The sequence below is a fragment of the Suricata suricatta genome, chromosome 14, assembly GCF_006229205.1.
Source record: "Suricata suricatta isolate VVHF042 chromosome 14, meerkat_22Aug2017_6uvM2_HiC, whole genome shotgun sequence".
In the NCBI taxonomy this organism is placed as follows: Eukaryota; Metazoa; Chordata; class Mammalia; order Carnivora; family Herpestidae; genus Suricata; species Suricata suricatta.
In genome coordinates, this window is record NC_043713.1 from 37674049 (window position 1) to 37702034 (window position 27986).

General features: G+C 37.4%; 1 protein-coding gene and 1 long non-coding RNA gene across 7 annotated transcripts in view; one reads left to right on the forward strand and one right to left on the reverse strand.

Moving 5' to 3' along the window:
- The window catches only part of NOL4 (nucleolar protein 4), a 401348-nt gene that overhangs the window by 321883 nt on the left and 51479 nt on the right, over positions 1-27986 (forward strand). For all 5 annotated transcript variants that reach the window (XM_029922697.1, XM_029922696.1, XM_029922698.1 and 2 more), the window contains one exon: positions 24683-24863. In XM_029922697.1, coding sequence (XP_029778557.1) covers positions 24683-24863 — 181 coding nt within the window. The remainder of the gene's footprint in view (positions 1-24682; positions 24864-27986) is intronic.
- On the reverse strand, positions 219-27971 carry LOC115278256. Of its 2 annotated transcripts, XR_003902782.1 has the most exons (4): positions 27776-27971; positions 26984-27136; positions 9356-9419; positions 6969-7484 (listed from the first exon to the last, which is right to left on the reverse strand). It is a non-coding gene; the product is annotated as an uncharacterized LOC115278256 (long non-coding RNA). The 2 variants fall into 2 exon arrangements; XR_003902781.1 differs by lacking the exons at positions 6969-7484; positions 9356-9419 and adding an exon at positions 219-362.

Below are 27986 nucleotides of genomic sequence, written 5' to 3' on the forward strand. Positions count from 1 at the left end.
TGGGCGGCTCAGTCAGTTCAGTGTCTGACTTTGCCTCAAGTCATGATCTCATGGTTCGTGGGTTCAAGCCCCGCATTGGACTCTGTGCTGACAGCTCAGAGCCTGGAGCCTGCTTGGGATTCTGCGTCTCCCTCTCTCTGCACCTCCCCTGCTTGTGCTCTCTGTCTCAAAAATAAACAATAAGAAAATAAAAAAACAATGCTCCAGAGAACCTTATAGACCACTTAGTTTAATAAATTTATTTTATGAAAGCAACAGGCCTGGGAAAGTTAATTTCAGGTTAGATTTTCTTTTCTTCCTCCCTTCCATCTTTCTTCCTTTCTCCAGTGATTTTTCCATATTTCACCAGAAGCAGAATTTCTCTTTAAAAAGAAAAAAAAAGACCAATAAAGTACAAAGAGTTTAGCTCCCTTTTTATTTCAGGGTAATGTTCTGAGTAATGAAAATCAGAATGCTTCATAAATTTCAACTCTTTATGCCATCCTACATTTATAACATGCAAAAATTTGAATACTACTTTAGATTTGGAACTCAGAAGATCACATTAGTTTAATGGAATTGCATTTTTCTACCCTTTATTATTATTGCTTATGAAGCAAGTTTGAGAAGTCCAATGGAGTTGTCAAGCCTTGTCTCCATGTGTGTGAGGAAATTTTCCTTTCTAGGGAATTGTCCTGTTTTTAGTGTATTTTCTTAAATTCTTTATAAATGATATGCATGTGAGGCTTTTAAAAATATGGAACCTTTTCTGTAGCGTTTTACGTGAACTTCTTAAACTACTATTTATTGGGTAATTCTTATTCAGAGAACAACATTTATTGAAACCATTTCAAATATCCAGATTCAGGTTTAAATTCTAAGTTCTTTACCACATATGGTATCATCCCCACTAGGGAAATACTCAGGACATAGTTGTGAAGAACATCACGCATAATTATACTAATGTTTGTGTGTTCTCTTATACCTCAATGTTGAATTCACATAAATTTTCTCCCTTTAATTTTCTTCTCAAACTCAGTGAGGTATACACATCATCCCTATTATTCATGACTCAGAATCACACAGGTAAGTGTAGCCCCTCGTTCTTGTTCCTGTTTTCTTTCCATATATGTGAAATTTTGAGGATTTAGAGGTATGTGAATGTAGAGCCAGATTCTCAGTCCTGTGAAGACATCCTCATTCTTTCCACCCCAGGGCCTTTGCTCAGGCTCCTTGTCAGCTCCAGCTCCACACCTGTGCTTATCTGTACCCATCTCAAAGTGCATTGGTTTGAAGTAGCACCTCCGGGATCAAATCAGCACATGAAACCAAGTCATTTTCCTCTTCTCTGTGTAGCAACTACTATCAACCCAAAATACTGTACTGCTTGATTATATACCTGGCTAACCCTCGCAGGGCTCTAGATGTCTTTTGGAATACTGACTCTGTAATTATGCATCACTCTGTAGGATTAAAATGGCTTTGGCTTTTCGTGACTTTGAGCCTCAGAGATAAACCTAGTTATATACTGGGATGAGTTTATGCACTCAATCAATATCCATATGTGGCTTGATGTAGCATGGCAAAAGTTTGGTTTTAGGGAAGGAAAGAGCCTTTTAATGAGATGCCTGCTAACACAATAGAACGCTCAGGCCCGACCGTGGTAATATGTAGCCTGACAGAGCAGTAATCACTAGAGTTAATACTACAATTTGAAACGTTGTCTGACAGCCTAGTACACACAGTGTTAGCACCAAATGGGGAAAATCAAAAATATTACATGAAAGGAACCAAACATGTAAGCTGGGGAGAGGATAAAGAATGTCTCAACATTTAGTTCTGCGGGCCCTGTTGCTTTTAACTGTTCGGTGAGAAAAAGAAGGCAGCCATTAGCTTTCTGACAAAGCAATTATAGCAAGACACAGATGCTGGGAGCTGACCTGACATTTGCCCCTGAGAGTTGTCATAGCAGCAGGCTGAAGAGAGCCGCTGGGCGCATGTGCTGCTGCAGGCTCTGGGGGAAGTGCCGCCCTAACCGGAACACATTAGAACGCGCATGTACAAGGGCGTCTTGCATTCCTTAGGGGTGCCCGTCTTTCTCCTTTACCTGGTGCTTGTCTAGTTTGTAAGTCCTCATGTGTTAGGAAGTCCATGTTTAAGGGCAATGACAACCACAGGCCTTTGGGATGAATGGCAGCACCATCCAGCACCATAAGTAGACACCGTGTATCTAGGTGCTGTTCCTCGGGGAGAAGGTATTTCAGAGTGTTGCTAACGAAAGAAAGGTGTGGGTGCTAAACTCAAGGTAGCTGTTTTTTAAAGCTATATATGCTGTGTCTATACTTAGTAAATTTGTGTCCTCATTTACTCTTTGATTACTCACAAATATATGCATGCACCCCTTTATCTCTGTCTTAGACATGAAAGAAAGCGACTCCAAGTCATGTATAAAAAGATGGGTACCCACGTAATCATATCTACATAAAGGAGAGGGTGTCTGTCAATATGTTTGTAAGAGCGGCTTTGGGATTGTTAGTGGGGTATTCATTTAAGTTTTGAAAATGGCACTGTTTGGTTTATTAGACTAGATTTTGTATTAAATGTGGACATGTCTTTCTAAAACTGGTCTTAATAGTAACATTAAGTTATATATCATTAGGCAATCATATTTTATAAATAGTTATATTAATGCATGCATAACCCCTAAACACTCAGATATACTATTGATAATTACATAATTTTTAGCAAAAATATGATTTCTTTCCAATGGCAAGGAAGATGTATGATAATCTTGGATGATTCTGCCTAAAACATAAAAATCCTAATCCTATCCACAATCAATGGAGAACCTGCATATTCTAAACCATGACCTTAAAAAAAATCCTCTAAATATTTTCTAAACCATGAACTTATGTGATGATAGAATAGGCATCAGGAAAGAATAAAAAAAGGAGCACAACCACAACAATGAGGCTCTTTTTTCTCTCTCAATCAATATATATCTCCACCTTTAAGGAGAAATTGGAAAATTAAATTTTTCACTCAGTTTTTTGACCTGATGAAAATATAAGCAACGTTATGGACAAAAGAAAAATAGAAATATAATCTGAACCGTAACATTTGGTTTTTCTCAAAGCTTGAGGAAAATCATTATAATATATTGACTCCATAATAATTACAAACCAGTACTTCAGAAATTACAGAAGAATGCATGCATAATAAACTAAAAAATATAAACTGAATCAAAGATTTAGAGTCAAAACTGAATTTTGTCTCTGTCATGAATCAAGTTGGAAATTGGAGTTTTCTAAAAAAGCTGGGAAGCATACTTTGGACACAGAATATGTGAGCATATATATGCTCACTATACTGAAATATAGTTTATTATAATGAACTTAGCTTTAAGAATGTGTTTTAAAACATACAATATATTCACCTTAGGGTACAAAAAATGAAGGTATAGCTAATCTAATCCAAATCCATATATTATAATATGAAGAGAGAGACTCTTTAGTACTATTTCCGCCGAGATAAAGTTAAGTGACATTTAACTCCTCTTTCAGGCCACTGAGCTACAACTGACTGAGGGTCAGACACAGCCCGCAAAACCAAGTCTTAGGTATGAGAAGTATTCAAGGTAGTGCACATTTAGAGATGAGGAAACCTGATGAACTTTTTTTTAAAAACAATAATTTGAATTGGGAATTTTCAAAGCATTTAATTCATGAAGTACTCCGTAAAACACCAAACCAAAAGCTTAACTTCGTTTTCAGGTTGAGAAGTGGCCCAGGACAGAGTGAGCCTGGCATTCAGTGACTGTGAAAGGAACTGAAGGAGGACAGTGCCAAGAACTAGGAGATCTAACACCCAGAAATCTCTTACTTCAAAGTGTTAGAAAATTTAGTCAGGGCGGGTGTGAACAAAACGGAATTGTTAAGCTCAGGCAACTAAAAATTCTAGCTGTAAGGCCAGAATATGGAGTCTATTGTCTTGTAGGTAAATCAGATCTCCCTGAGATCTCTTGGCTCTGCTCCATCTTTGCTGTTGCGCTTCTTAGACAGATTATCCCTCATGGCAGCAAAATGGCTGCAGAGCTCCAGTTTCCCGTCTTCCCCACCGACTGAGATTGGGTTACACATTCATCCCTGAAGTACATGCTGAGGCCCAGAGAGCAGAAGAATGCATAGTTCGCATGCTCAGTTGGGGATCCATGAGTGTAGTCAGCTCTGCCAAGCACATGGTCTAAGGGTGGGAGGGGAAAAATCAGACACAGTTACTGAAAGGGTGGGGATGGGGAGGGGGAGATAAATGCTGAAAAGCCAAAGAACAGTATTCACAGTAGTGGGCTGTGCTAGTTTTCTAGGGCTGCCATCCCAAAGTAACACTAACTTGGTAGCTTAAAACAACAGAAATTTATTTTATCACATCTCTGGAGGCTGGAAGTCCAAAATCAGGAGGGGCCACATTCCCTCCAAAGCCTGTACAAGAGGATCTTCCCTTTTGTCTCCCAGCTTCTGGTAACCCCAGGCATCCCTCAGCTTAGCTTGTGGGAGCCATCACTGTCTCCGTCTTCATCTGTCCATCTTTCCTGTGTGTCTGCATTTCTTCTTTTCTCTCAAAGACACCAGTCATGCTGGATCAGGTCCTACCCGAATTCAGTATAGTCTCAACTAGATTACATCTGCAATGACCCCATTTCCAAATGAGCTCACACTGGCATGTATGAGGGGTAAGGGCTTCACCGTTTATTTTGGGGGGACACAGTACAACCTGTAACAGTCCACTGTCTGCCCTCTTCATCAAATTTATGTCTTTTCCACTTGCAAACTACAATCACCAATTGCAACTTCATGAAAAGTCTTAACTCATTCCATTATCAGTCCGGAATCCAAAAATCTCCCCTAAATGTAATCAACTCAAAAAGTCTCAAATCTACTAAATCCTCTAAATCTGGTATGAGTGAGACTGAGTTTGGTCCACCCTGGGGCAAAACCCTCTCCACCTGCAGACCTGGGAAACCTGGAAAACATGTTAGATGCTTCCAAAATACAATGATAGGACAGGCGTAGGGTAGACATTCCCATCCCGAGAGGGAGAAATGGTAAAGGAAAACAAAGTTACAGACCCTGGGGAAGTCCAAAACCCAGCAGGGTAAATGCCATTAGATTTCAAGGCCTGAGAATAGCCATGTGTGGTGCACTGCTCTGTCCTGCAGGCAGCAGCCCCAGGATCCTGGCATCTCCGCTTGGAGGCGCCGCACCCTGAGCTCAGGGAGTCTGGTAAGCTGGCCTCCGTCAACTCCACCCTGTCCTTCTCGTCCTTGCGTCTTTCCTTTGCCGTACAAATCCTCTTTCTCATGCCATCCCAGTTCAGGCTTTTGGGTTTTCTGCTGGCTTATATTCTTGGAACATTTGTCAGTCATTATTTGACATGAAGGTTCTTTACATACCTTTCCTGGATAACCCCATCTCTGTCCCTAGCCTCTGCCGAGACAGTTGTTTGGACTTATGTGTCACACTTAAAATCTTTAGCATAGGATTGTCCTGCCTTTTCAAAGAGATCTAGAAAATTTTCCAAATCAAGTGCTGATTCCTTTTTCTTAGCAAATGGGGTAACTCCAATTTTTGCATTCGAGTTTTTGATGAATGTATGTATGGCTTTATGTCCATGAGGTGATATTATACCTAATAAGAATTCACCAATGGAACTATTAGAGGCATAGAATTTAAAGTGTATCTAAAATATATTAACTACCTCCAATGCTATTCAAATGAGGACAATGTATAAATTATCTTTGAGTTTTACTTATTTAGAGATTTGAGGTAGGGCTAATATTTCTACATATTTGTTGTTTTTTTAATTATATGAGTTTTATTATCAGGAGACAGGCATAGATATTCTCTCTCTCCCCCGCAGATGCACATAGTACACATAAAATAGGTAAACTCTTATTCAAAATTACTTTTTTTTTTTAATTTTAATGTTTATTTTTGAGAGAGACACAGAGACAGAGTGGGAGCAGGGGACAGGCAGAGAGAGAGAAAGAGGGAGAGACAGAATCCAAAGCAGGTTCCAGGCTCTGAGCTGTCAGCACAGAGCCTGACACAGGGCTCAAACTCATGAGCCAAAATCATGACCTGAGCCAAAGTCAGACGCTTAACCGATTGAGCCATCCAAGTGCCCCCAAAATAAAATTTTATATCAAAATATGAAGAAATTCTAATAACCTTACATCAATGAGAGGTATGGAGAGTATAAGCATTGAAAGTCAACAAAAGGAAGGTGACTATAGCCCAATTGCCTATTGATTGAGACATGCTTTGTTCTTTCATGAATGTAGCCAAGCATATACTCCATTATGTTGTTACTGTCAAACCCACAAAAGTAGTTTACATAATTCACACCCCCACATCCAGAAAAAGCTGTTCTTTTTTTTTTTTTAATGTTACTCTTGGGGCGCCTAGGTGGCTCGGTCGGTTAGGCATCCGACTTCGGCTCAGGTCAGATCTCACGTTCGTGGGTTCGAGCCCTGCGTCAGGCTCTGTGCTGACAGCTAGCTCAGAGCCTGGAGCCTGCTTCCGGTCCTGTGTCTCCTTCTCTCTCTGCCCCTCCCCCTCTCATGCTCTGTCTCTCTATCAAAAATAAATAAAAACATTAAAAAAAATTTTTTTAAATGTTACTCTCATGTTTTTTCCCAAGTATTTTGCTTAGTTGTAATAATTGTTAAGTATAAGATGGGAATACAATGTATATTTAAATGTTTTTTTCTGCTTTAGTGACAAAGTGATTCATACGTACATGTCATGGACATACCTCTAATCAAGACCATCTATAAATAGACCAGTAATAAGTGCTTCTTAATGATGAGGAGGAAACCGATTATTAACGAGCTGTCTCTTAAAAAGTACTGTCCATTCATTAGCTGTAAAAGTGCTGAGCAAGCTTTCAATGTGTACATTCTGTTCTAAAACTCAAACTAAAATTAATGCATCAATGTATTGCTCTCTTTTATTCCGTATTTACTGTTTTGCTCTTCTCTGAATACTGAAAGCACAGTAGAAAATCTGACATGATTTATTTATAGACGTGCCCACTCAAGGCAGGTTCTGACACGCTGTGTGTATCTTGGCATGAAGGCCAGCACTCTGCCAGCCCCACTCTCCCCTGCACGGAACTGAGGGGATACGCATCAGGCTGTCTGGCCTCAAGTTCCTTTATTTGATCCCTTTCTGAGCAACCCCTCAGGAGGAGGGAAGGATCCGGTCTCTGTCCTTGTGACACGTCAGAGCCCCGTGTTCTTCAAACCCCGATGTGCTAGATGCTCTTGTATCAAGTAGCCCAGAAGCCGCTGCCCGTGATGCCCAGCGGAGGAGTCAGGGCTGTGGCTGGGGGCACGGGGCCCATTCAGCTGGACAGGCTCATTAGGTCTCAGAAGTATTTCCAGGAATAACACAGCTTACCACTGCACTGTAACACATGACTTGCTTCAACAAATCAGGAGAGCCCTGCTCCAGCCATTTGGAAAAGAAATAAAAATTAAAATGAATTGAATCATTTCTCAGTACCGTAAACCTATGTATATATCAAAAGCATGTAGGAGGGTGGCAAATGGGGAACAGACCACAGATGTGGGTTTTTTTTACCCTAACCATTGCTTGAAAATGTTTGTATTTGAACTTTTTTCAGGGGGCCATGTGCTCTTGGATTTACCACTGTCCCAACAACTTCCCCCTGTGCTATAATCGGACCCCCTCTCTCATTTATATAGTTTTCCAAGTACCTAGAAGCAGTCAGATGTGTTGCCTATGGTATCAAAAGTCTAAGAAGACTTTTGATTTACCACATATTAGCTGAGTCTTTTATGACCCAAGCATATGTGCCAACATTCTTGCTGTAAAAATTGAAGCTTTGCTAATCCTCTGAAGAAAAAAATAATTAGAATGAGAAATAAGATAGTCTTTAGATGTTTTCCCATCCCAATTTATACAAATGCATAAATACCATCTCCTCTAGACACTTTGATGGTAGACTAGAAAATAATGTTAAAAGAATAGGAATAAGAAAACTGTTTAGATTTGGCACTTCACTTTTTCTGTATTTTGGCATGGAAGAATATGTAGTTTTGCCCTGGTGTGGATACACATCCAACTGGATGTCTAGTAGAAATAATGCACATATCAGTAAGAATACATGAAGAACATATGAATATATATCAGTAAGAATATACTAATAAAAATTAAACTCAAGCGGAATTAATAACCTTGCCTTAACCACTAGATTAAGGTTTACTTTCTTTTTATTTTTAAAGTTTCTTTCTTTTGAGAGAGAAAGAGAGAGAGCAGGAGGGGCAGAGAAAGAGGGAGAGAGAGAGAGAATCCCAAGCAAGCTCCACACCATCAGCAGAATCTGATGCGGGGCTTGAACTCACCAACTCTGAGATCATGAGCTGAGCTGAAACCAAGAGTCGGGCACTTAAGCGACTGAGCATCCAGGCTCCCAAAGGTTTACTGCCTTTTTAAACCACTAGCTTTCTGTGTGATTTCTGTGAGCTACTTGAAACCAGCACCCTTGCTTGGTGCAAAACATGAAGGGGAAACAATTAGGCAGGTTTTTTCCCTACCCCAAGTGAATCTATCCGTGTTCATTTTGAACTGAGTTGCCTGTTGCCTAATAAGTTATTCGGGAAGATAAGCCTGTAGGCCCCCAAATAAGTAAATACATTATTTATGGTTGGCCATAGCAAAGATATGTTTAGTTTAAAAAATGAGGCCAGAGCCCTTAGGCTAGAATTATGAGACATTTATAAAGCAGACAAGTAACTAAATTAAGTCACTTAAAATGAAGGATTCCTGGGATTAATCATCTTGAAAGCCCACAGCTCATGAAATACTGTGCAGCTGTGGAAGGAGTGAGCGAGGCGGCCTTCATTAAGCAACTCCCAGAAGACCCCATATTAGAATGATGCTCGCATTTCTAATTAGCCTTCTACAGAGTTTGAGATGATCATACGTTTTTAGGTATTGGTGTTGTTAAATACCTATACAGCGTTTTATTCTACAGTACTCAAAAAGCTGTCCAATGCTTAATAGACCCTATTTAGATGGATTCCACAGGGGAGATAGAACTGTACCTTTTTGTTCACCCAAACACCCCAGGAGACAAAACAGATGAGGGCCTGGCAGCATTTTCCTGCAACTCTGGATGAGCAGCTGACCAGAAATGGAGCTGCTTTCCCTGCTACTCTCTGGTTGGTACACAGGACTGTATCCTATCTTCCCTTTGCAAGGAAGGGCCCACCAAGGAGAGAAAAGGAGGAAAGAAAGTTCTAGTTCATTTGCATAATTTAGGCTTCGGAAAATTTAAAAGTATTAATCACCTTGCTGATTTTGTACTGTAATGAAAAAACTGCTTATCAGCAAATCCAGCCTCCTGCACAGCGCCTGGGTTAAAACAGACAGCAAATCCCATCAAAGGGAAATTATGAAGTGAAGATAATGCCAAGTTCCTGATGAAATATCCTTGTGTGGTTCCATTATTTTTCACTTCACTTAATTTTATTTTAAAAGCCATTTTAGAATTAAAACACCCCCTTTTTAATAATCGAATGTTGTTTGTCCTTGACGCTATAGTTTAGGGTAGTTAGCAAATTTTAAAAGATTATAAAATCAGTTTGAGGTTTTTCCCATCAACATCTGAAAACAAAAAAAAACCTAAAAATATACCTAGTACTAGGCACACCCCGCAAAAATCATGTTTAGTACCTGTCAGAGTAAGTACTGTTTAAGTGAATATTGTTTGTCCTTGAAGCTATAGTTTAGGGCATTTAGCATGTTAAAAAAATTAATATTTATTCATTTTTGAGGACAGAGAGAGCACTTGCAAGCTGGGAAGGAGCAGAGAGAGAGGGAGACACAGAATCCGAAGCAGGCTCCAGGCTCTGAGCTGTCAGCACAGAGACTGACGCGGGGCTTGAACTCATGAGCAATGAGATCATGACCTGAACCAAAGTCAGACACCTCACTGAGCCACCCAGTCACCCTGGCAGTTAACAAATTATAAAAGATTAAAAGAAACAAGCTTGAGTTTTTGCCTATAAACATCTGACAACATACCTAAAAATATATTTAGTACTAGGCATACCAAAATGAATCTTAATATTCATACCCATCAGCGTAAGTACTGTTTATTAAGTAAACAGATAAAAACAGAATATTTTTATTTGAAAAATTTCTCAATTTTAGTGCACATTGTTTCACATTAAAATAAAAAACACTGATATTAAAATGATATAGCTGGACATTTTTTTTTTTTGCCTTTTGTGCCTTAATTGCCTAACAAAAGTAACTTAAACTGTGGAACACTGAGTGGGTAAGATCTGCTTTGGGCATAATTTTTCTGCCATTGGCAAAAGAGCTCCAGCAGTACCTGACATGCTCAGTCTGATCAAGATGATTCCCCGGTGAGTGAGCATATGAATTTTACTTTTTCTTCTCCAGTTAAATGCCTCCTGTTCCTTTAAGTTCATTATAAAGTTTTGACGTCTTCCAGAAACCTGGTTTTTCTTGCCTAGACAGGTTCAGGTCATGGTGACTTCTGGGATACCTACCAGTCAGGAAGGTTCAACTTGCTCAGCATAGTGCATTGGGTGAGCCTGTGACCTTGGAGTCGGAGTGCCTACGTTTAGATCTCAATTCCAGGACTTACCGCTGTGTCACCTTGGATAAGCCACGTCAGAGCCTTTGTGCCTCTGTTTTTCCAATGTGTAAAATGGGAATTTAATAATATATATAATTCACTGGGATGTTATATGGATTAAGATATTATGGCAGTCCATTAGCACAGTTTCTGGCATATAGTAAGTGCTCAATAAATATTATCTGGTAATCTCTCTCTCTCTCTCTCTCTCTCTCTCATTCTCTCTGTCATTCTTTAAGGAATAATTAAATGCAGGCAAGTCAGCATTCCAGGATTTATACACTTTTATTAATGCAACCTAAGATGGCATTAGATCATTTTTGTCTCATTCATCTATACTTAGGTCCCCTATTACATGCAATCTAATATTAATCTCTTGTTATACTTAAATCACTTACAATTAATCTACAGTGTTACCTGTTTCACCTGCTCATGTGTAAGCTCATGGGAAGCAAGCAGTCCTTTTCTATCATTCATTACAACTACAGTGGCTTGCACATTGTGTGTCCTCAATATTTGAACAAATGTTTTAAGTTAGTTATAACTGTACATTTTTTCAGAGGTGCTAATGTTACAATATTTCTTCCTCACTTTATGTGTATAGGTAATAGTTTAGACTTAAGGGTAAAGATACACTTTCAGCCCTGTTGATTTCATCGTATGAAATATCAGCCTGTAACGAAATTGTCCAAAGGCTGTTGCTGTTCACTTTGCATGTTGTTTAGCCTTCCTCCTCCTCCTTCACATCTTGCATCCTATCTCTTCGTCTTACACAAATTGTTCAGTATTCTATCAGTATACTTATGTGTCTCACTTTAAATATCAAATGGCATAGGCTTAGGGTAAAAATTTGTGGCATGTCTAAAAACGTCTCTTCTAGCTGTACTAGTCCATTCATCTGTCTCTAGATGGGGTCATTCTGTTAAGATATGAACCATCCTCACGATGCTATCTTTCAGCGTACTCTGCTTTATTTTGTCACACGATTAGTTCTTTATCTAGAAAATTACCATGATCTGCATTTTAAGTTTTTTCACAAAGAAAATGAGGCAAGCTTACTATGAGTTGTTTGTTACCCCCTTTAAAAAGTATTTTAAAATATTTTTCAACTTTAATGACTTGTATTGCCTTTATGATAGAAACAGTGTGGTTTTTCTAGTCACATATTTTAGGTTTTCCTTTTCTATCAAAGAAAACTTTCAGATAGAGTTTGCCATACGATGTATTAAAACCATTTCAAATGACAAGAATCCTAGATTAAAAGATACACTTAATATAGCTATCCAAATCCTAAATGTTACTTCCCAAAGTTTTCCTACCTGTAATCTTATATATATTAAAGTTTGAAGGTGTACATGTCTTTTGACATGGCAAATTAAATGTTTGCCTTTATCTCTGCTTCCTTCCAAAGCCCCACTAAAATAATTATAAATGAATATAAAGAGTTGAATCTTATAAGGAGATACAGAATGAAGGAGATTTCAGGCAAGGATGAGAGATTTTAATCCAACTTTGGAAAATGGAAATCTGACATGCAAATGATGATAGGGAGATGCCAGTAAGAAGCCACTGAATCCCTCTCAGGGAAGCAGCCTGAAGTGATCTCTGAAAATGGCATGCTACTCACTTGACCCTGAAAACTTGACAAAATCAGGTTGAATCACCAGGTTCAAATCTTCCTGTTCACTTTAAGAATACACATGAAGCCTGCCCAGGCTATCAAAGGTATGCGTATCTGAAAGTATCCGAAGGGATGTCACTTTGCAGAAACAATGTGTGCCAGTCCATCACCACAATGGTAGAGTTGGTACATGTGCCCAGGCCAAGCAATGGGGCTGGACACAGGGTCAGTGGCCCAAAAAGAGTGCTGAATTTTTACTGCATATGCTTAAAAATACAGAGGGTGATACTGAACTTAAGGGTTTAGATGTAGATTCTCTGGTCATTGAACAAAGCCCCCAAAGTTCACCATAGAACTTTCCAGGCTCATGATTGGATTAACCCAACATGAACTCCTCCTGCCACAGTGAGATGATCCTTGCAGAAAAAGAACAGGTTGTTTCTAAACCAGAAGAGGATGTTGCATAGAAGAAAATGATATCCCAGAAGAAACTGAAGAAACAAAAACTTACGGCCCAGGAATAAATTTTGCATAAAATAAACGCAAATACAAGTAGAAAAAAAGGCCATTTAATCCTTGTAAACCATGAAGGTCTGAGAACTAAGGGCACCAGGTATTATAGAAAATGGAGAACATGAATATGAAAATAGAAAAATTGGTTCAGTCTGAGAAGTATTTAGACCTTAGGACCCCTGCCCAATACTAGCAGATCTCTGCCTCTGCCCACCCCTGTTGGAGATGAGAGGTGTAATCTGTAGAGAAATAGAAGCAGAAGAAAGGCTCTCAGCCCACGCAAGCCAGGTATAACAGCAAAAATATACTGAAAATGGGCAGAATAAATTCTTCTTACTGAAGGTTATATATCTCTGCCACAGGCCTTTTCATATTTTAGCTCCAAGAATGGAGGCAACCTAATAATTTTCTCCTTTCAGGAAACTGGAAATCTTCTCTCAAAAACTGAGGATCCAGAGAGGAATAAAACTGTATGAATCCTGGCACTCAAAGTTCAGAAGCAAAGCAAAGAACAGAAGAAATCTTTGAAGGAAACATAATCTATGTCCTCAGAGAGGTTTTGTTTTAGAAAGGCTTTTCCTTGAAATAAGAAATGAATGCATGGAAAAGAACACTAAATAAAATCAGACACTTAGAAAAGGAAAAATATATATGACAGTCAAAACTTCTTTAAGGATTGGAAGACCATTTCAAAAATTATTCAGAAACTTTAAAAAATTAGATATAGAATGGAAAGTTAAGGAGGAAGTTTTCTTAAGTGTTTATTTTATTTTTGAGAGAGAGAGGGAGGCAGAGAGAGGGAGACAGAGAATCCCAAGCAGGCTTTGCACTGTCACATGAAGCCTGATTTGGGGCTTGAACCCATGAACCACAAGATTATGACCTAAGCCAAACTCAGAAGTGACTGAGCCACTCAGGTGCCCCATGGAGAAAAGTTTTTAAAAAGGATGATCAATCTAGGAGGGCCAACACCTGGCTAATTAGAGTCAAGGAAAAAAGAAGATAGGAAGAAATTATGTATAAAAAAATTTGAGAACTAAATAACATGCATTACCAGAATGAAAGAGCCTATAAATTATCAGGACAGTAAATGCAAACCAAGACCTGAGTTGATCACATTACCATGACATTTTTCAGAACTTATGAGAGGAAAAGAAAATCATAAATGCTCAGGGAGGAAGTATTTAAAAAGCACATATAAAAAATTAGGAAGCCAAAGGACATCACCCAGCAAAAACTGTTCTCAATACTAAAATATGTGGGAGTAAAAACAACAAAATTATGAAGACAGTTCTGTATCAGCAAAATTATCAATCAACTATCAGGATAAAAATATCTTAAAATAATTTTCCAGTGTATATATATTACAATAATCTTCCTCTTAAATTTATTGGAGAATATTCTCCACAGAAACAATATAAACCAAGGAGGAAATCACGGGATCTAAGAAGAGGAGCTCCAAAATCAAAGGGGATGGAAGAATGTCTGGAATGACACTATGGAGCAGGCCTTGGAGAGTAACCTTTCCAGATTAGAGTAAGAAGATAAAGACTTCCAGGAGACAGGTGTCCAGGGGAAATACAGAACTGATGGGACACCAGATGGATCTGATGATAAGGAAACTGTTCTAAGGGATTTATATTTGTGTTAAAGAATTTGGGGGAAATGAGTAGTAGTGGCTTAGGATACTAACCAATTAGAAATAGTGGCTTGGTATGCAAACAACACCAAAGGGAAAAATACATACCAAGGGAATAAACATTTAGAGAAGAAGGTACACTCACTGTTCAGTGGTCGGCTCAGTAGTGAACAGCACTGAGTCAATCTGGGTCCCGGCAGTGGGGAGAGAGCCCGTTCCAAAGAGTAATTGAAGACTGTTCAGTAATGGGACTATTTACATAGGCGTAAGATGACCTAAGGAAATCAAGAAGATGATGAAGCATCATCTAGGACTAGCAAGTGAGAGAAGCAATGGAAGGGAACTATTAGCAGAACCAGACAGAAACTGAAGCCCTGGGGAGTGGCTGTGTTACCGGTGCCAGATTCAGCAACAGAGAAGCCCAGACGCCCCAGAGCATAGCAGGCCAGGAAAGGCTTCTGGGGACTGAAAACCCACATCCTGTCATCTCTCAACCTCTGAAGCATGTAAGGGCTTCCAGTTGACAAAATCCTAGCAGCCAGAGAGCAAGGAGCCCAGCGAACTAACTTCATACTGGTTCATACTGGTTCTAGAGAGTGCATCTTAAGTGGAGGAAATAAGACTGTTTAGTTCAGTAGCAAAAATGTGTGTTGTTTAAATATTTTGTTATGAAGCTAGCTCTAGTCTAAGCAATGTGAATACTTCTGTGACATAATGAAACAAAACCCAGGGATGATAGAAATCTCTGGATATGAAGAATGTTCCATGTCAAGTGCAGAATGGACTGTGTGCAATGTTCACATGCACGCGCGTGCACACACACACACACACACACACACACACATTTCCCCTGTATCTTCATATGACTGCCTCTTTTCTATCATGTTTAGCTTATTGACTTATGTCTTCTCTCAGAAAGGCTTTCCCTCTTGGACACCCATCACTAATTATCCTTTCACATCACCATATTTTCTTTCATTATTCATGGTTATCACTTTCTGAACTTATTATGTATTATAGTTTTCATGTCTTCTTCTTACCTATTCTCTCCCTCCTCGCCTACCTCTATGGGTCCCTTGAGGTCAGGGATTCTATTTTGCCTGATTATCTATCTCAAGCACCTACCTGGATGTGTAGCCTAGTAAACAAGACATTCAATAGAACATGGTTTTAAGTAATTGTATAAGATTTCATCCTGTGTTGTGTATATGAGATAATAAAAAGAGGGCCTGTACAATATGGCACAGGTCTCTAGCTCAGGAGACTGAATGAAGGTATCATGAACAGAAATCAAAAATTCAGGAGGCAGAGCAAATTATGGCTGGAGAAGCAAAAGTATGAGAAGAAAGAGTATGATTTTGACTGATTAGGAAGCACATGTGGGGTATTCAGGTATTTATGTCCAGTGAGTAGTTGAAAATGATTCAGGATATGGATGACATTAATGGATTGGCTTGTATATATTTTTGAGAAGTTAGAGCACTCCTAAAAATTAATGACTTCTTGAACCAAAACTTAGTTTTTCGTCACAGTTGGAAATAAAACTGTAATCTTTAAACCTGAAGTATGAAGAAGTATGCTAATAGTGCTATTTCTTTTCTTACTCTATACCCTACCGCCACAGCCAATATGGCGGATCAGAGCACTTTACATAACTAAGTTACAAGTGATACTATTCGGGAGAGGGATGTGAACAAAAAACATAATGTTTTGTTTACATGTACACATACCCATACATGGTCAGGCATAAGCAGCACATGTTAAATTCATCACTAGATTATTTTCAGTTCATTTCATGTTGTCTCAGGCATATTCCCTTTAAAAGTTAATTTCACATTAATATAAAAGCACTATGACTCAGTGATTCAGGCATCGCCACTTTGATGGCTTTTCTAATTAGTTTGAGGATTTCATAATTAATATACTTAAAATATCAAAATGGATGGGTAATCTTTACACCCAGATTGAATTAAATTATAATAACCTGCAAGCTTTTATTCCAATGTGTAGGAATTAAGATCTCAATTATGTGGCTCCTTCAAGATACAGTTTGGATGGAATTATGTTTACTATATGATTGAACATAATGTTCAACAAAAGTAGCTATGAAGGAATCCATTATGTAGAGTGACATTAGGAAGGGATTGTTCTTCATTCTGCTCATCCAACCATGCTGGCACACCTGTTTCTAATTTTGAAATCATCTATGATTCCCTCCCAACAGCAGTGTGGAAATAGATCATTAGTCAAGTTTCCCTGTTTGCTCAAAAAGAAACGTGAAAAGATGAAAATTGTCTGCCATGGCCAGTTTTTTTTTTAACTTTAATTGTGTTTTTCATATCTCTGTTTTCTAGTTCAGTCTAATTTTCTCAAGCCAATGATGAAAGCTCCCAGGACCATACTGAGAAGATTTTGGGTAACTGACATCCAGGATAAATAAATAGTCTCTGAGGGGTCCCTTTTACAGTTCTTAACCTGAGTTGTTGACTTATGCTTACGTAGCCATTTGTGGCAAAGAATCTAACCAGTTTTAATATAAATCGCAGCTTAATCTTGTATATTAGGAAAACTGATATCCACAGAAATTAAAGTTTGTTTCTCTCATCTTTTACTGTGACACACATTATTTTAATTTGAACTAAAACATTATTCACAACAGCATTAATACCTATTAGTTTCTTTCAGCATTAGCCAATAATATATGGATATTCTATATGGAAAAAATAAAATAAATATCAGTCTAGAACTGCCAAGAACTAATTAAATCCCTTTATGAAGCCCCGTTATGTTGGGAGCCATTTCTGAACTCACTAAGTTGAGAAAACTCCTTGTGAGGTTAAGGCAGGTTTTGCGTGGGCTCCTGCCGTCAGATGGTGACCAATATCCACTCCCACTCAATTACTTTTGCTTGAGCGCCGACCCCCAAGGCACCTTGCTGACTGGTATCGGGAGTGACTTGTCCCCTTATTCTAAAATATGCAGATTGCACCTTGTGAAGGAACTTATAGGAATTTCTTCTTTTGTGATTATGAGAGCACAAATATTACATTTCCTGAGAAACCTGTTTTACTTCCCCTCAAGAAAACATGCTATTGACGCCTGCTTCCAAAGAACTTACTTTTGCTTTTGCTATGCTAAAAACATTGCCTTGTACTTGAATGCTGAAGATAGCTTCCTTTCCCATATGATAAGCATCTAAATCACCTATGTCAATCACTATTGATAAAGATTATGCACGAGTCTTCCACCAATCTATGTTCTGGGAAATTTTTAGATGCCAAAGGAATTTGTCATCAGAAATCATTGTCTAAGGCCACTTCTGTGATGTACCCCACACATTTTTTTTTTACCATAAATAAAGCTGACTCTCAGGTCTGTGCAGAGATGGCTGCCTGGTGATCAGAAAGAAACTTGTGGCTCTCTCATCCCGTCCCCTTTCACTGACACCGCCCATCCTTCAGGGAGCCCTGGACCTGCTGGAGCTGGACTTTGGCACCTTTATATATCACAGATTTGATTATATTGTAGATAAAATAATGCACCTCTTCAGGCTGCCCAGCACCATACCCTAGATGGGCAGTGTGAAAGGTTAGCCTTAATCTTCTGATACCACCATGTCCATAGGATTCTTAGATAGTAGCTAATGGTTAACTGCTCTAAAAAATGTTAATGCCTCCGCTGTTCTTCTCAAGGTTCAATGCTAAAAATACTTTTTCTAAATTTGGTTACAACTATAATATTCTGAATTTTTATGAGAGCTGTAATGTTTTATTAGCTAAGGATTTTGACATAGCCATCTTGTTTAGGTTCTTGCTGTGAGGGAAATTTTCATTGTTTGAATATAATTGTCTTGACAATCTTTTTGGGTTCCCCATCTTCTGTAGGGTATTTGGTTCAAGATCTATGGTCTGTAGCAATTTGAGAAATGAAGAATTCATTTATATACAATTGAAGTCTTTGTTCTCTCTTATGATATCTTTTAGAGTCTATTTGCTCTTCTTGCATTTTTTTCATAAAGATAATTATATACAGAAGAACTACAAGAACTTCAGATAAATAGGCCTTGTTTCTTTTGTTCAGTGGTGGTTGGGGAATATTATTAGAGATTTAGAGAGAAAAAATATTTTATTATTCTGGAATTTAGGGTAGAATATGAAAAAGGAAAATACTATGTTTCTCCATTTTTAGTTTGATGAAAGCCATAGCAAAGCCTGCTTTATTCATATAACACTTTCTGATTTCACACAAAAAGCAAAACAAAAAAACTTTAAAGAAACTTTAATTTTTTTAACTTCTCAGTTTTTTGAGAGAGAGAGGGAGAGAGAGAGAGGGAAAGAGAGAGAGAGAGAGAGAGAGAGAGAGAGAGAGAGAGAGAGAGCCGGGAAAGGGCAGAGATAGAGAAGGAGGCACAGAATCCGAAGTAGGTGCCAGGCTCTGAGCTGTCAGCACAGATCCTGACACAGAGCTCGAACTCATGAACAGTGAGATCATGACCTGAGCCAAAGTCAGCCATTTAACTGGGTGCCCCCCATCACCCAAAGAAACTTAAAACTTTTAAGAAAAAAAATTTAGTTTGTTCTTCAAGGTTAGATACATATGTTAAAATTTTGCAAATGATATTAAAAACTAGATAACAAACCATCATCATACATAAAATATTCAAATAAAACCTAAAACCAGTGGAAGTAAGGAAATAATAAAGATTAGAGCAGAAATAAAAGATACAGAAATTAAAAAAAATCATATAACAGATCAATGAAACCAGGAGCTGATTTTCTGTAAAAAGAAAATAATAATTATGAGAACATTCCTATATATCAGTGCCCCATGGCACATTTAGACGGCTCTGAATATTACCCTTTTTTTCCACCTTAGGTTATGACCAGCATATAGAGTGTTACAGGAGGAAGCGACAGAAAATGTGGCTGCCAAGATTGTTCTCAAACTCTGAAGAGCTTTGGATGCCAGGAGCTCTGGGTTTTGTTCTCTAAGAAAAAAGAAATCTCAGTCTTTAAAGAGAAATCAACATGATAAATCATTTTAAAAGATAGGTTTGAGATGTGGACAAGAGGTCAAGGAGGAAACTCTGGTCAGAAGGTTATCACATTAGCCCAGAGGAGAGCTTCCGGGGCTGTGAATTGTGTATTCTCAATGAGTGCTTCTCAGATGTATGCCAGTGAGAGTCCTTTCAAAGGTGGAGCTGAGAGGACTTGGGTGTTGTTTGAGAGAAACCCAGTGTAGAAGAAAAAAATGTTGGCGTGATGCGTTAACTAGAACAAGATACAGGGGAGATAGAACAGGTGTTGTTTTGTTTCTTAATTAAAAATTTTTACAAGAGGTATCTGGAGGAAAGAAAACATTAATTTCAAGATATTAAATCTGATGTGCCTGCATTTCCTGTTGTTCAGGCATGAGCCTCAGAAAGAAGGCTGATTTTGGAAGTCAGAATTTGAGTATGATAGTTACATCAGCAGTATGTGAAACCATGGCTGCCCTGGAATCACCAGGTAGAGTATTGCATCTTACCAAAAGAGAATATGATGTTAAAGGGGTTTAAGAAAAAACAATTTAAGGAAGTTCTTTTTCCTTTTAATCAGTAGATCCCAAGTTGCAAATGAAGGTATGGTTTTAAAGATGTTTCGAGTTGTTATAAATGTGGATTTTTTAAATATTTTAAAAACTCAGGAGGAGAAAAATCTCAGGAGAAACAAAAATATCGTATGATTAGGAAAAATATTTTTGATTCCAAAAATATATTAAAATTTAATATTTAAGATGCCAATTTGGTATTGCTTTGTTAAAATTTATTTTTCTGAAGGTCAAAAATACTATAATATGCATATAAAATCAGTGATTGGTGCACTTGAATGGCTCAGTCACATCAGCATTTGGCTTAAGCTCAGGTCATGATCTCACGGTTCACGGGTTCAAGCCCCACATGGGTCTCTGCACTTGGAACTTGTTTGGAAATCTTTCTCTCTTCCTCTCTCTCCACCCTCCACCCCTTATCTCTCTCAAAGAAAAAAAAATCAGTGATCAAAAATTTGTATCTGCAATCCAATTTTACTACTTCAAAAGTACATTACTTTTAAATTTCATTATGGTCATATTAACAAAGGAACTCAAAGTTGAATGTTAGAAGCCTATAGAAAAAGATATTTTTAAATTTGATTGTTTTGGTCAATAATTAAATGGCAGACTGTTACATTTAAAGTTAAAATTATTTTCATGTTTGTTAGAGAGCACATGTGCATGTAAGCAGGGGAAGGGCAGAGAGAGGGGGAGAGAGAGAATCACTAGAAGGCTCCAGGCTGTCAGCACAGAGCCCACTGTAAGGCTCAATCCCATGAACTGTGAGACCATGACCTGGGCTGAAATCAAGAGTCAGACACACAATCAACTTAGCTTTCAGCTGCCCCAAAGTTGAAATTTTTTAAATGCTAAGTCTGTACTTTTATTTTTGTTAATAAAACTTTATGGCCATTAGGAAGAATTTTAGAGCAGATGACTTCACAACATACTTGGTTACTTCTTGCCATTCTTGCCAACCAATATCTATACTTATTGGGTTGGGGACTGTATTTATTTTGTGTTCTATTTAAGCCAATAGTTTTCAAATCTTTATTGTTTGTAAAATCATGTGAGTGTGTGTGTGTGTGTGTGTGTGTGTGTGTAAATAATGCTATGAAGAGAGTTTGTTAACATAATAACCTATTATTCTAAGAGTTTGAAAAAACTCTGAGAAATAGCTATCTTGCTGTGGTTATAGATTTTCAAGTTAGAAACACAATCTAAGTTCTTTGTTATTTCACATCTTATCATTCGGCTACTTGGGTTTGATCAAAAGATGTTTTTTTCTTATTATTTTAGTGGGTTTGGGAGCATCTTTGCAAAGAACGGTCTTCTGTACTGGCATCTTAATTATTTGTATGGCCAACAAGGGGAGGAGATTGTATGGAATGCTCCTAACTAAACAAAATAAATGACTCCATGAGTGTTACTGTGTGTATGTGTGTGTGTGTGTTGTCGATGGCATTGTCAATCACTTATCATCATCTCGAATAATAAGTACATTTGCTTTAAGTGCAGACTGCCTTTTTTTCTTCTAAGCAGTTTAAATGGAAGCCTTGATTCTCTCAGATCTTTTATGAATTTACCCAGAAACTCTTGGCAATGTACTTAGTTCTGGAACACTTGCTATCAAATGGAAGAAGAGAAGCTTTTAGAAAGTAGAGATGTTTTCCAGTAGTTTATATGTGAAATAAATTGTACTCTCTTGCCCCTTCTGTACTAATAAAGCAAAGGAAAAATTTAGAGCTGTAACTTAAGGAAAAATGCTTCTGTCATATAGACTACAAAGAACATGTAAAGATAGGAGAAATCCAGTAAAAATCTTGTAGAAAGCTTAGGCAAATTGATGCCTGAAATATCCATGTGTTTACAATTTTGCAGTGATAAGCTTCTTTGAAGTCTGTGCAAGTTTTTTCACCTCAAAAAGGTGGATCACAAGTTCCCTGACCAATGATGAACTAAAAACGTAACTCAATATTGATGCAACATTGCCTTGCAAATTCTAATTGCTATAATGATGTAAAGTAAAGGCAAAAAGAGGAAAGGTATCTGGATTATGAAATCTAGCAGTGTATTTTATTGGAAATTTCTAACTCTCGATAGAGAAAACTTAATGAAAACATACAATAAACAATCTATGGTAGAAGATATAGTCTTAGAAAACATGGAATTCTTGGGAGATATAATAAAGACAATTAACATTAATCTATTGTCAAAAATTTGAGTCAATCAAATTTCATTTTTTAAAAGTGTCTAACTGGCCATTTGTAGCAAAGTGGATGGACCTAGAGGGAGTCATGCTAAGCAAAATAAGTCAGGCAGAGAAGGGCAGATACCATATGTTTTCACTCAGAGGTCTAATAGGAGGAACCTAACAGAGGACCATGGGGAGAGGAAGGGGGGAAAAGAGTTAGGAGAGGGAGGGTTGCAAATCATGAGAGACTCTTGAATATTGAAAACGAACTGAGGGCTGAAGCAGAGAGGAGGGAGAAAGGGAAAGTGGTGATGGTGATGGAGGAGGGCACTTGTGGGGAAGAGCACTGGGTGTTATATGGAAACCAATTTGACGATAAACTATACGAAAAAAAAAGTGTCTATCTAAAGTACTTGAGTAAAGGATTCCTCAGACATCTGCACTTAGTTAGAAATTCGAACTGTATGGCCCAAGTACTGGTCAGGTTCTGCAAACTGAAGTTTGTCTCTGTCCAATTTCTGAGGATAAGGTACAAAATAGTACAAACCAGTTTTCCCAAAGACAGTGACAATGTCAAATTATTCCTAGTCCTGCCCTCCATCTCTAAGTCATCACACATCCTATTTCAAGCCTTTATTTTGTGAAATGTGCATACTTCTATACATCAATGCTGTATTTATTGATATGGTCAAAGCCTAATTATAGAAGTTACTATAAGCATTTCATTAATTTGTTATATATTTTTAATCAAAGAAATCTGAATCAAAGCAACACTGCATTATTAGTTCACTACTGGCAGTCATTAAATCACTGACGCTATCTTATTTTTATGGAATTTTAAAAAGAAAATTTTAAATATGTCTCATAAAAGCCAGGAGAAGATTTTGCCTGATTTTTGATGAATGAAATGTATTTCACTGCCTAAATATGCAGTCTTATAAAATATTAATATTATTCTGTTTTTAAAATAATCTTCATAGCAACCCAGAGGCAAGCTGTCCTCCTTGAGAAGTTTGGGAACTAATAATAATTAAAAGTTGCTTACAGAGATAAAATGTGACTCTGGGGGATATTTATTTTTTTATGTCATTAAAATCTATGCTTCTTTGAAACCAGTATCAGCAATTGGTCATAAGAAAAACACAAATTAACTTTATATTAAACTTTTGCCCAAAAGATCCTGCAGACCAGATTTTATTGGGGCTTTCATATGTTTTATTTCTCAATATTATAGCGGACTGCCAAGGACATTAATAATGCAAATCTGTGTTTGAACACAAATGGCTCCCTACAAGTCCTGTTTTGATTATTAATGGAATTAATTATCTGCCTGCCCCGTGCAGTTACTGTGGTTTGGAATAACAGTTAATAATGAAAGACTAAGGCAAGTTTTAAAAATAGCATGTTTAATAATACAAACTAATTCTATCCTACAGAGAATCAATGAGCAAATATTGTGGAGACAATGTCTTCTCTCTCTTTTTACTAGTCATTAAGAAGCTCCTTTCCTATGAGTGTGTTTTATTGTCACTTTTCAAACACAGAGAAACAGAAAGGCCACCAATTTTGCCAAACTAGAAACTCAAATTTTATCATGTTGCCCAAGTAATTTCAATCAAGAAACTGGGAAGTTATGCAAGCAGTGGAATCGTTTGAGGCTAGCCCCTTCCCAAGGACCCCAAAATTGCTTTGACATGTTGAATATTCTGCCTTCTTTCAGAGTTTCAGTGGCTACATGTCTTTACAGAAAGAGTACTTCACACAACCCAGCGGTTTTCATAATGCTTTAGATGTAGTGATTTTATGAATGTACACTAAATAAAGAAGGCCCGGTCTGGGTAAAGAAGAAGAACACGGCATAATGGCACATCTTTGTGTCCTTGGCCCACAGTCTCAGGAAAACTCTGACACATTTTCCCCCCAGAAGCCTTACATTTCCATGGAGCATAGTTAAAAATCTATTTCTTTATAGAAAAGAGAAGTTATATATGTAAAAAATACCCATGGGTAAACATCATAGATTCACCTATCAATTTTATGATAAGCATTAGTCATTTAATAAGCTTAAGCTGAATATATAAGATCTGTCTATGTTCTACTGTGGAACAATATATATGTAATATATAGGATAATATAGCATATTATTGTATTATTATATGTGATAATTTTATATATATAGGTTGCTTTCACTCCTGGGCTATTGTGAACAACTCTCTTCATGTAACTTTAAATCTATTTGGAAATAGCTTGCAAATTTTGCTCCATCTCCAATCTGTCTCACATTGTTATTTTTTTTTTTAGTTCATAGCCAAATTGTTGAAAACATGCATATATGCCGACTTAATGTTGACCAGATACATATATTTTTTTTCTTCTTCCATGCCGACCTGTAGATAATGGTGAGATAGTCCTGGTCAAGGTGAAGTGGCACAGTGATTTGACAAATAATGGAATGTCCTTGTCACTGCAGGACGAATCTGCCCCGGCTGACAAACAATGCAAACCAGAGGCGGCCCAGGCCACTTACTCAACCTCAGCTGTTTCGGGCTCCCAAGAGGTGTTGTACATCAACGGAAATGGGACCTACAGTTACCATAGTTACAGAGGTCTAGGAGGGGGACTGCTCAATCTGAATGATGCTTCCAGTAGTGGTGAGTCTTTACTATTTATTGTGTTTTTTCTGTCTATTTGGGGATAGCAAATTCTCTAAATCTGAGAGAAGAAAATAAATATGCTGTGAAAAGTGCATGCCAATCTGCTAAAAACAAGACCATTTAATACAGAATATGTGCCTCCTTGCAAGGATAGGTCCCTATTCTGTTGCTGTTTCAGAAAATGGCAGCACTGTTACGCAACTGAATAATTGCTATTTTGTACTCAACAAATCTCAACTAGTGAAACAGTAAAAAAAAAAATTATTATATAGTTATACATTCTTCCCCCAAAGCTGTAATGCACTATTCACCAAGAATAATGACATATTTTCTCAGTGTTCAAAGAGGCTTTTTGATTGGAAAATATGGGGCACCAGGAGCTTTGCTTGATAAAACACACACGGTAAACCTAAGAACATACACATGGAAACAACACGTGGAAACAACCAGAGGCTCTCCATGCTCCACGGCACTGAACCGTGTCTTGGGGCCAGCTCACGCTGGCTTATTCTTCGTAAATTGTTAGGAATTTCTTGAGCTTATATATCAAAATGAATTGCAAATATGTAACATAAAAGGAATAAAATATGTGGGTGAATCTCTTATTACTGGGTCGTAGGAAAAGCTTTCCTAAACTATACTTAAAATTTAGGGAAAAAATAAGTTTCATTATGCATGTACATGCACACGCGCGCACACACACACACACACACACACACACACTTTTGCATGACAAAAACACTATGTGCAAAGTAAAAATAAATCATAAATCTGTAACATTATTAGCTACCTATACAAAAGGTTAATAATCTAAGACATGAAGTTCTTCTATGAAGAAATACCCAAAATTATATATTAAAAAATAAGGCTACAAAATGAACTCACAATTCCCAAAGAAAGCAATGCAAATGTCCCTTAAATATGGGTAAAATTACTCAACCCCAGTCACTTCTAATAAAGAGAAATGAAGATTAGCAAAAACCCGAATGTTTACACAATATTCTCTTGACAAGGCTGTGAGGGAAATGATGACTCTCATGCCTAGCTTGTAAAAATGTAAAAACTTGGGGTGGAATTTGGCAGTATCTAGAAAACTTAAATACCATTCAGTCCAGCAGTCTCTTCGGGAACCTCTTATTAGGAATTTACCTCAAAGATATATGGGCAAAAATACAAAAAGATATATGCAGAAGGCTATTCATTGTAGTGTTATTTATAAATGCAAGAAAAAAGGATTACCAATAAAAATGTCCACAATAAGAATACCTATCAATTGGTGGTTCATTGACTCATTTTGAGTGCATCCAAATAAGAGAATAATACACAGCTATAAAAATGATGAAAAATCTTTTTATATACTCCAAGTGGTGAAAAGTACCTACAGTATACTAATATTCATTAAAGCATATAATAATATAGTTTATATATATTTTTTTTAAATAGTTTTTTAAAGTTTATATAGAAGCAGAAATGGGGGAGAACTGTATGGGGAAAGGAATATAAACCAGAATTCTGGAAGCATAGTTGGTTTTTATATTTTGTTTTAAACATTTAACATTGAACAATTTAAATACATAATTATAAGCCAAACTGACTAAGAATTCCTGATATCAAAAGAAAATGATGCCAAGGAACCATATCTGTTTCATGAGTGGTTGGCATTGCCCCCACACAGTGGAACTTTTCCAAGGGATCTCAAAAGCCATAATTTGATTCCACAGCATGAATGCCTATGATAAAACCTTAAATTATTTTCAATAACCATATTATTATTTGGGATCTGTTGGCTATGTATTGTGGTTTAAAGCAAATTTATAATTATGTTGATGTCAGTGAAAGTTGGGATTTTTAGCAAGGGGCAAAGTATATATAGACGTAAAGGCAATACGTTTAAGCAAGAATTCCCATAATCTTGTATTTGAATTGGTAGTATCAGTGAGAATTCAATGCATTTCTTGTTTTAAAAAAAACATATTTCTTCTTCCACTGAAAAATGCCTGAAAGCAAAGACCAATTTAATTTTAATATTTGAATTAGTCTTGGTGGGCTTTTAATACATGTGGGAGCAAATTGTATTATTAATGTCAAAGGAGTATATACTCAAGAAAATCATTTACCTTTATAATACTGGAAATGCTCTGAGTGTGTTCAGCGGTTAGTCTTCCTTGAAGGCTGGCGCTCTTTGGTCTGATTTAAAATTAAAGGTGCTCCAAGGACAGAATCACTGCGCTTTCGTCTGAAGCACCTGCTTGCAACTCAAAAGAGGGGTGCTCCAAGTTGAAAGGAAAAAAAGAAAGCATCTCATTTCGGAAGGAAACTGCTTTAAGTGTGTATTCAGTTTCTCCAATGCTAGAGGCCTTCAAAGCATTTTTCAAGTTTATTTGTAGTTAGTCCACAAATCAGAAGAAAAGAGAAAGCTTAATAGCAGAAAGGGAAAACATAAACAAAACCTGAGCATTCCTTTTAGCCTATAAAGCTGGAAACTAACAATTCTTTTTAAATACTTGACATATCAGTAAGAACTGATATGTATTTCAGACTTACCCACCATATCAAAAGAATTAGAGGGCAAGGAGGAAGTGCTTTGACTATAGATATTATTGATAGAAACTGTATTGTTTAGTCTTTTTTTTTTACATTTATTTATTTTTGAGAGACAGAGACAGAGCGTGATAAGGGGAGGGACAGAGAGAGAAAGAGACACAGAATCCAAAGCAGGCTCCAGGCTCTGAGCTAGCTGTCAGCACAGAGCCCAATGTGGGGCTCGAACCCATGAACCATGAGATCATGACCGAGCCGAAGCCGGATGCTTAACCAACTGAGCCACCCAGGCGCCCCTGATTAGTCTTGAAAAATCATTCATTTATTAAATTATTTAACATCAACTAATAACAATAGCTACCACTTACTTAGTCCTTCTGGAGCTTCATTGTAATCTCCGTTTACTCCTTACGTTGTCCTCTGAGATCTGTTTTTCAGTTTTGTGGAAAAATTAATTGCATTTGCCCCAATTAAAAAATAATAATGCCTGGACACCACTTGCTTTTTTCCTAATATGATTGAAACCTATTTTGTGAGTCTCAGAGCTATGAAATGACTTTCCCAAGGTTCTTCCTTAAT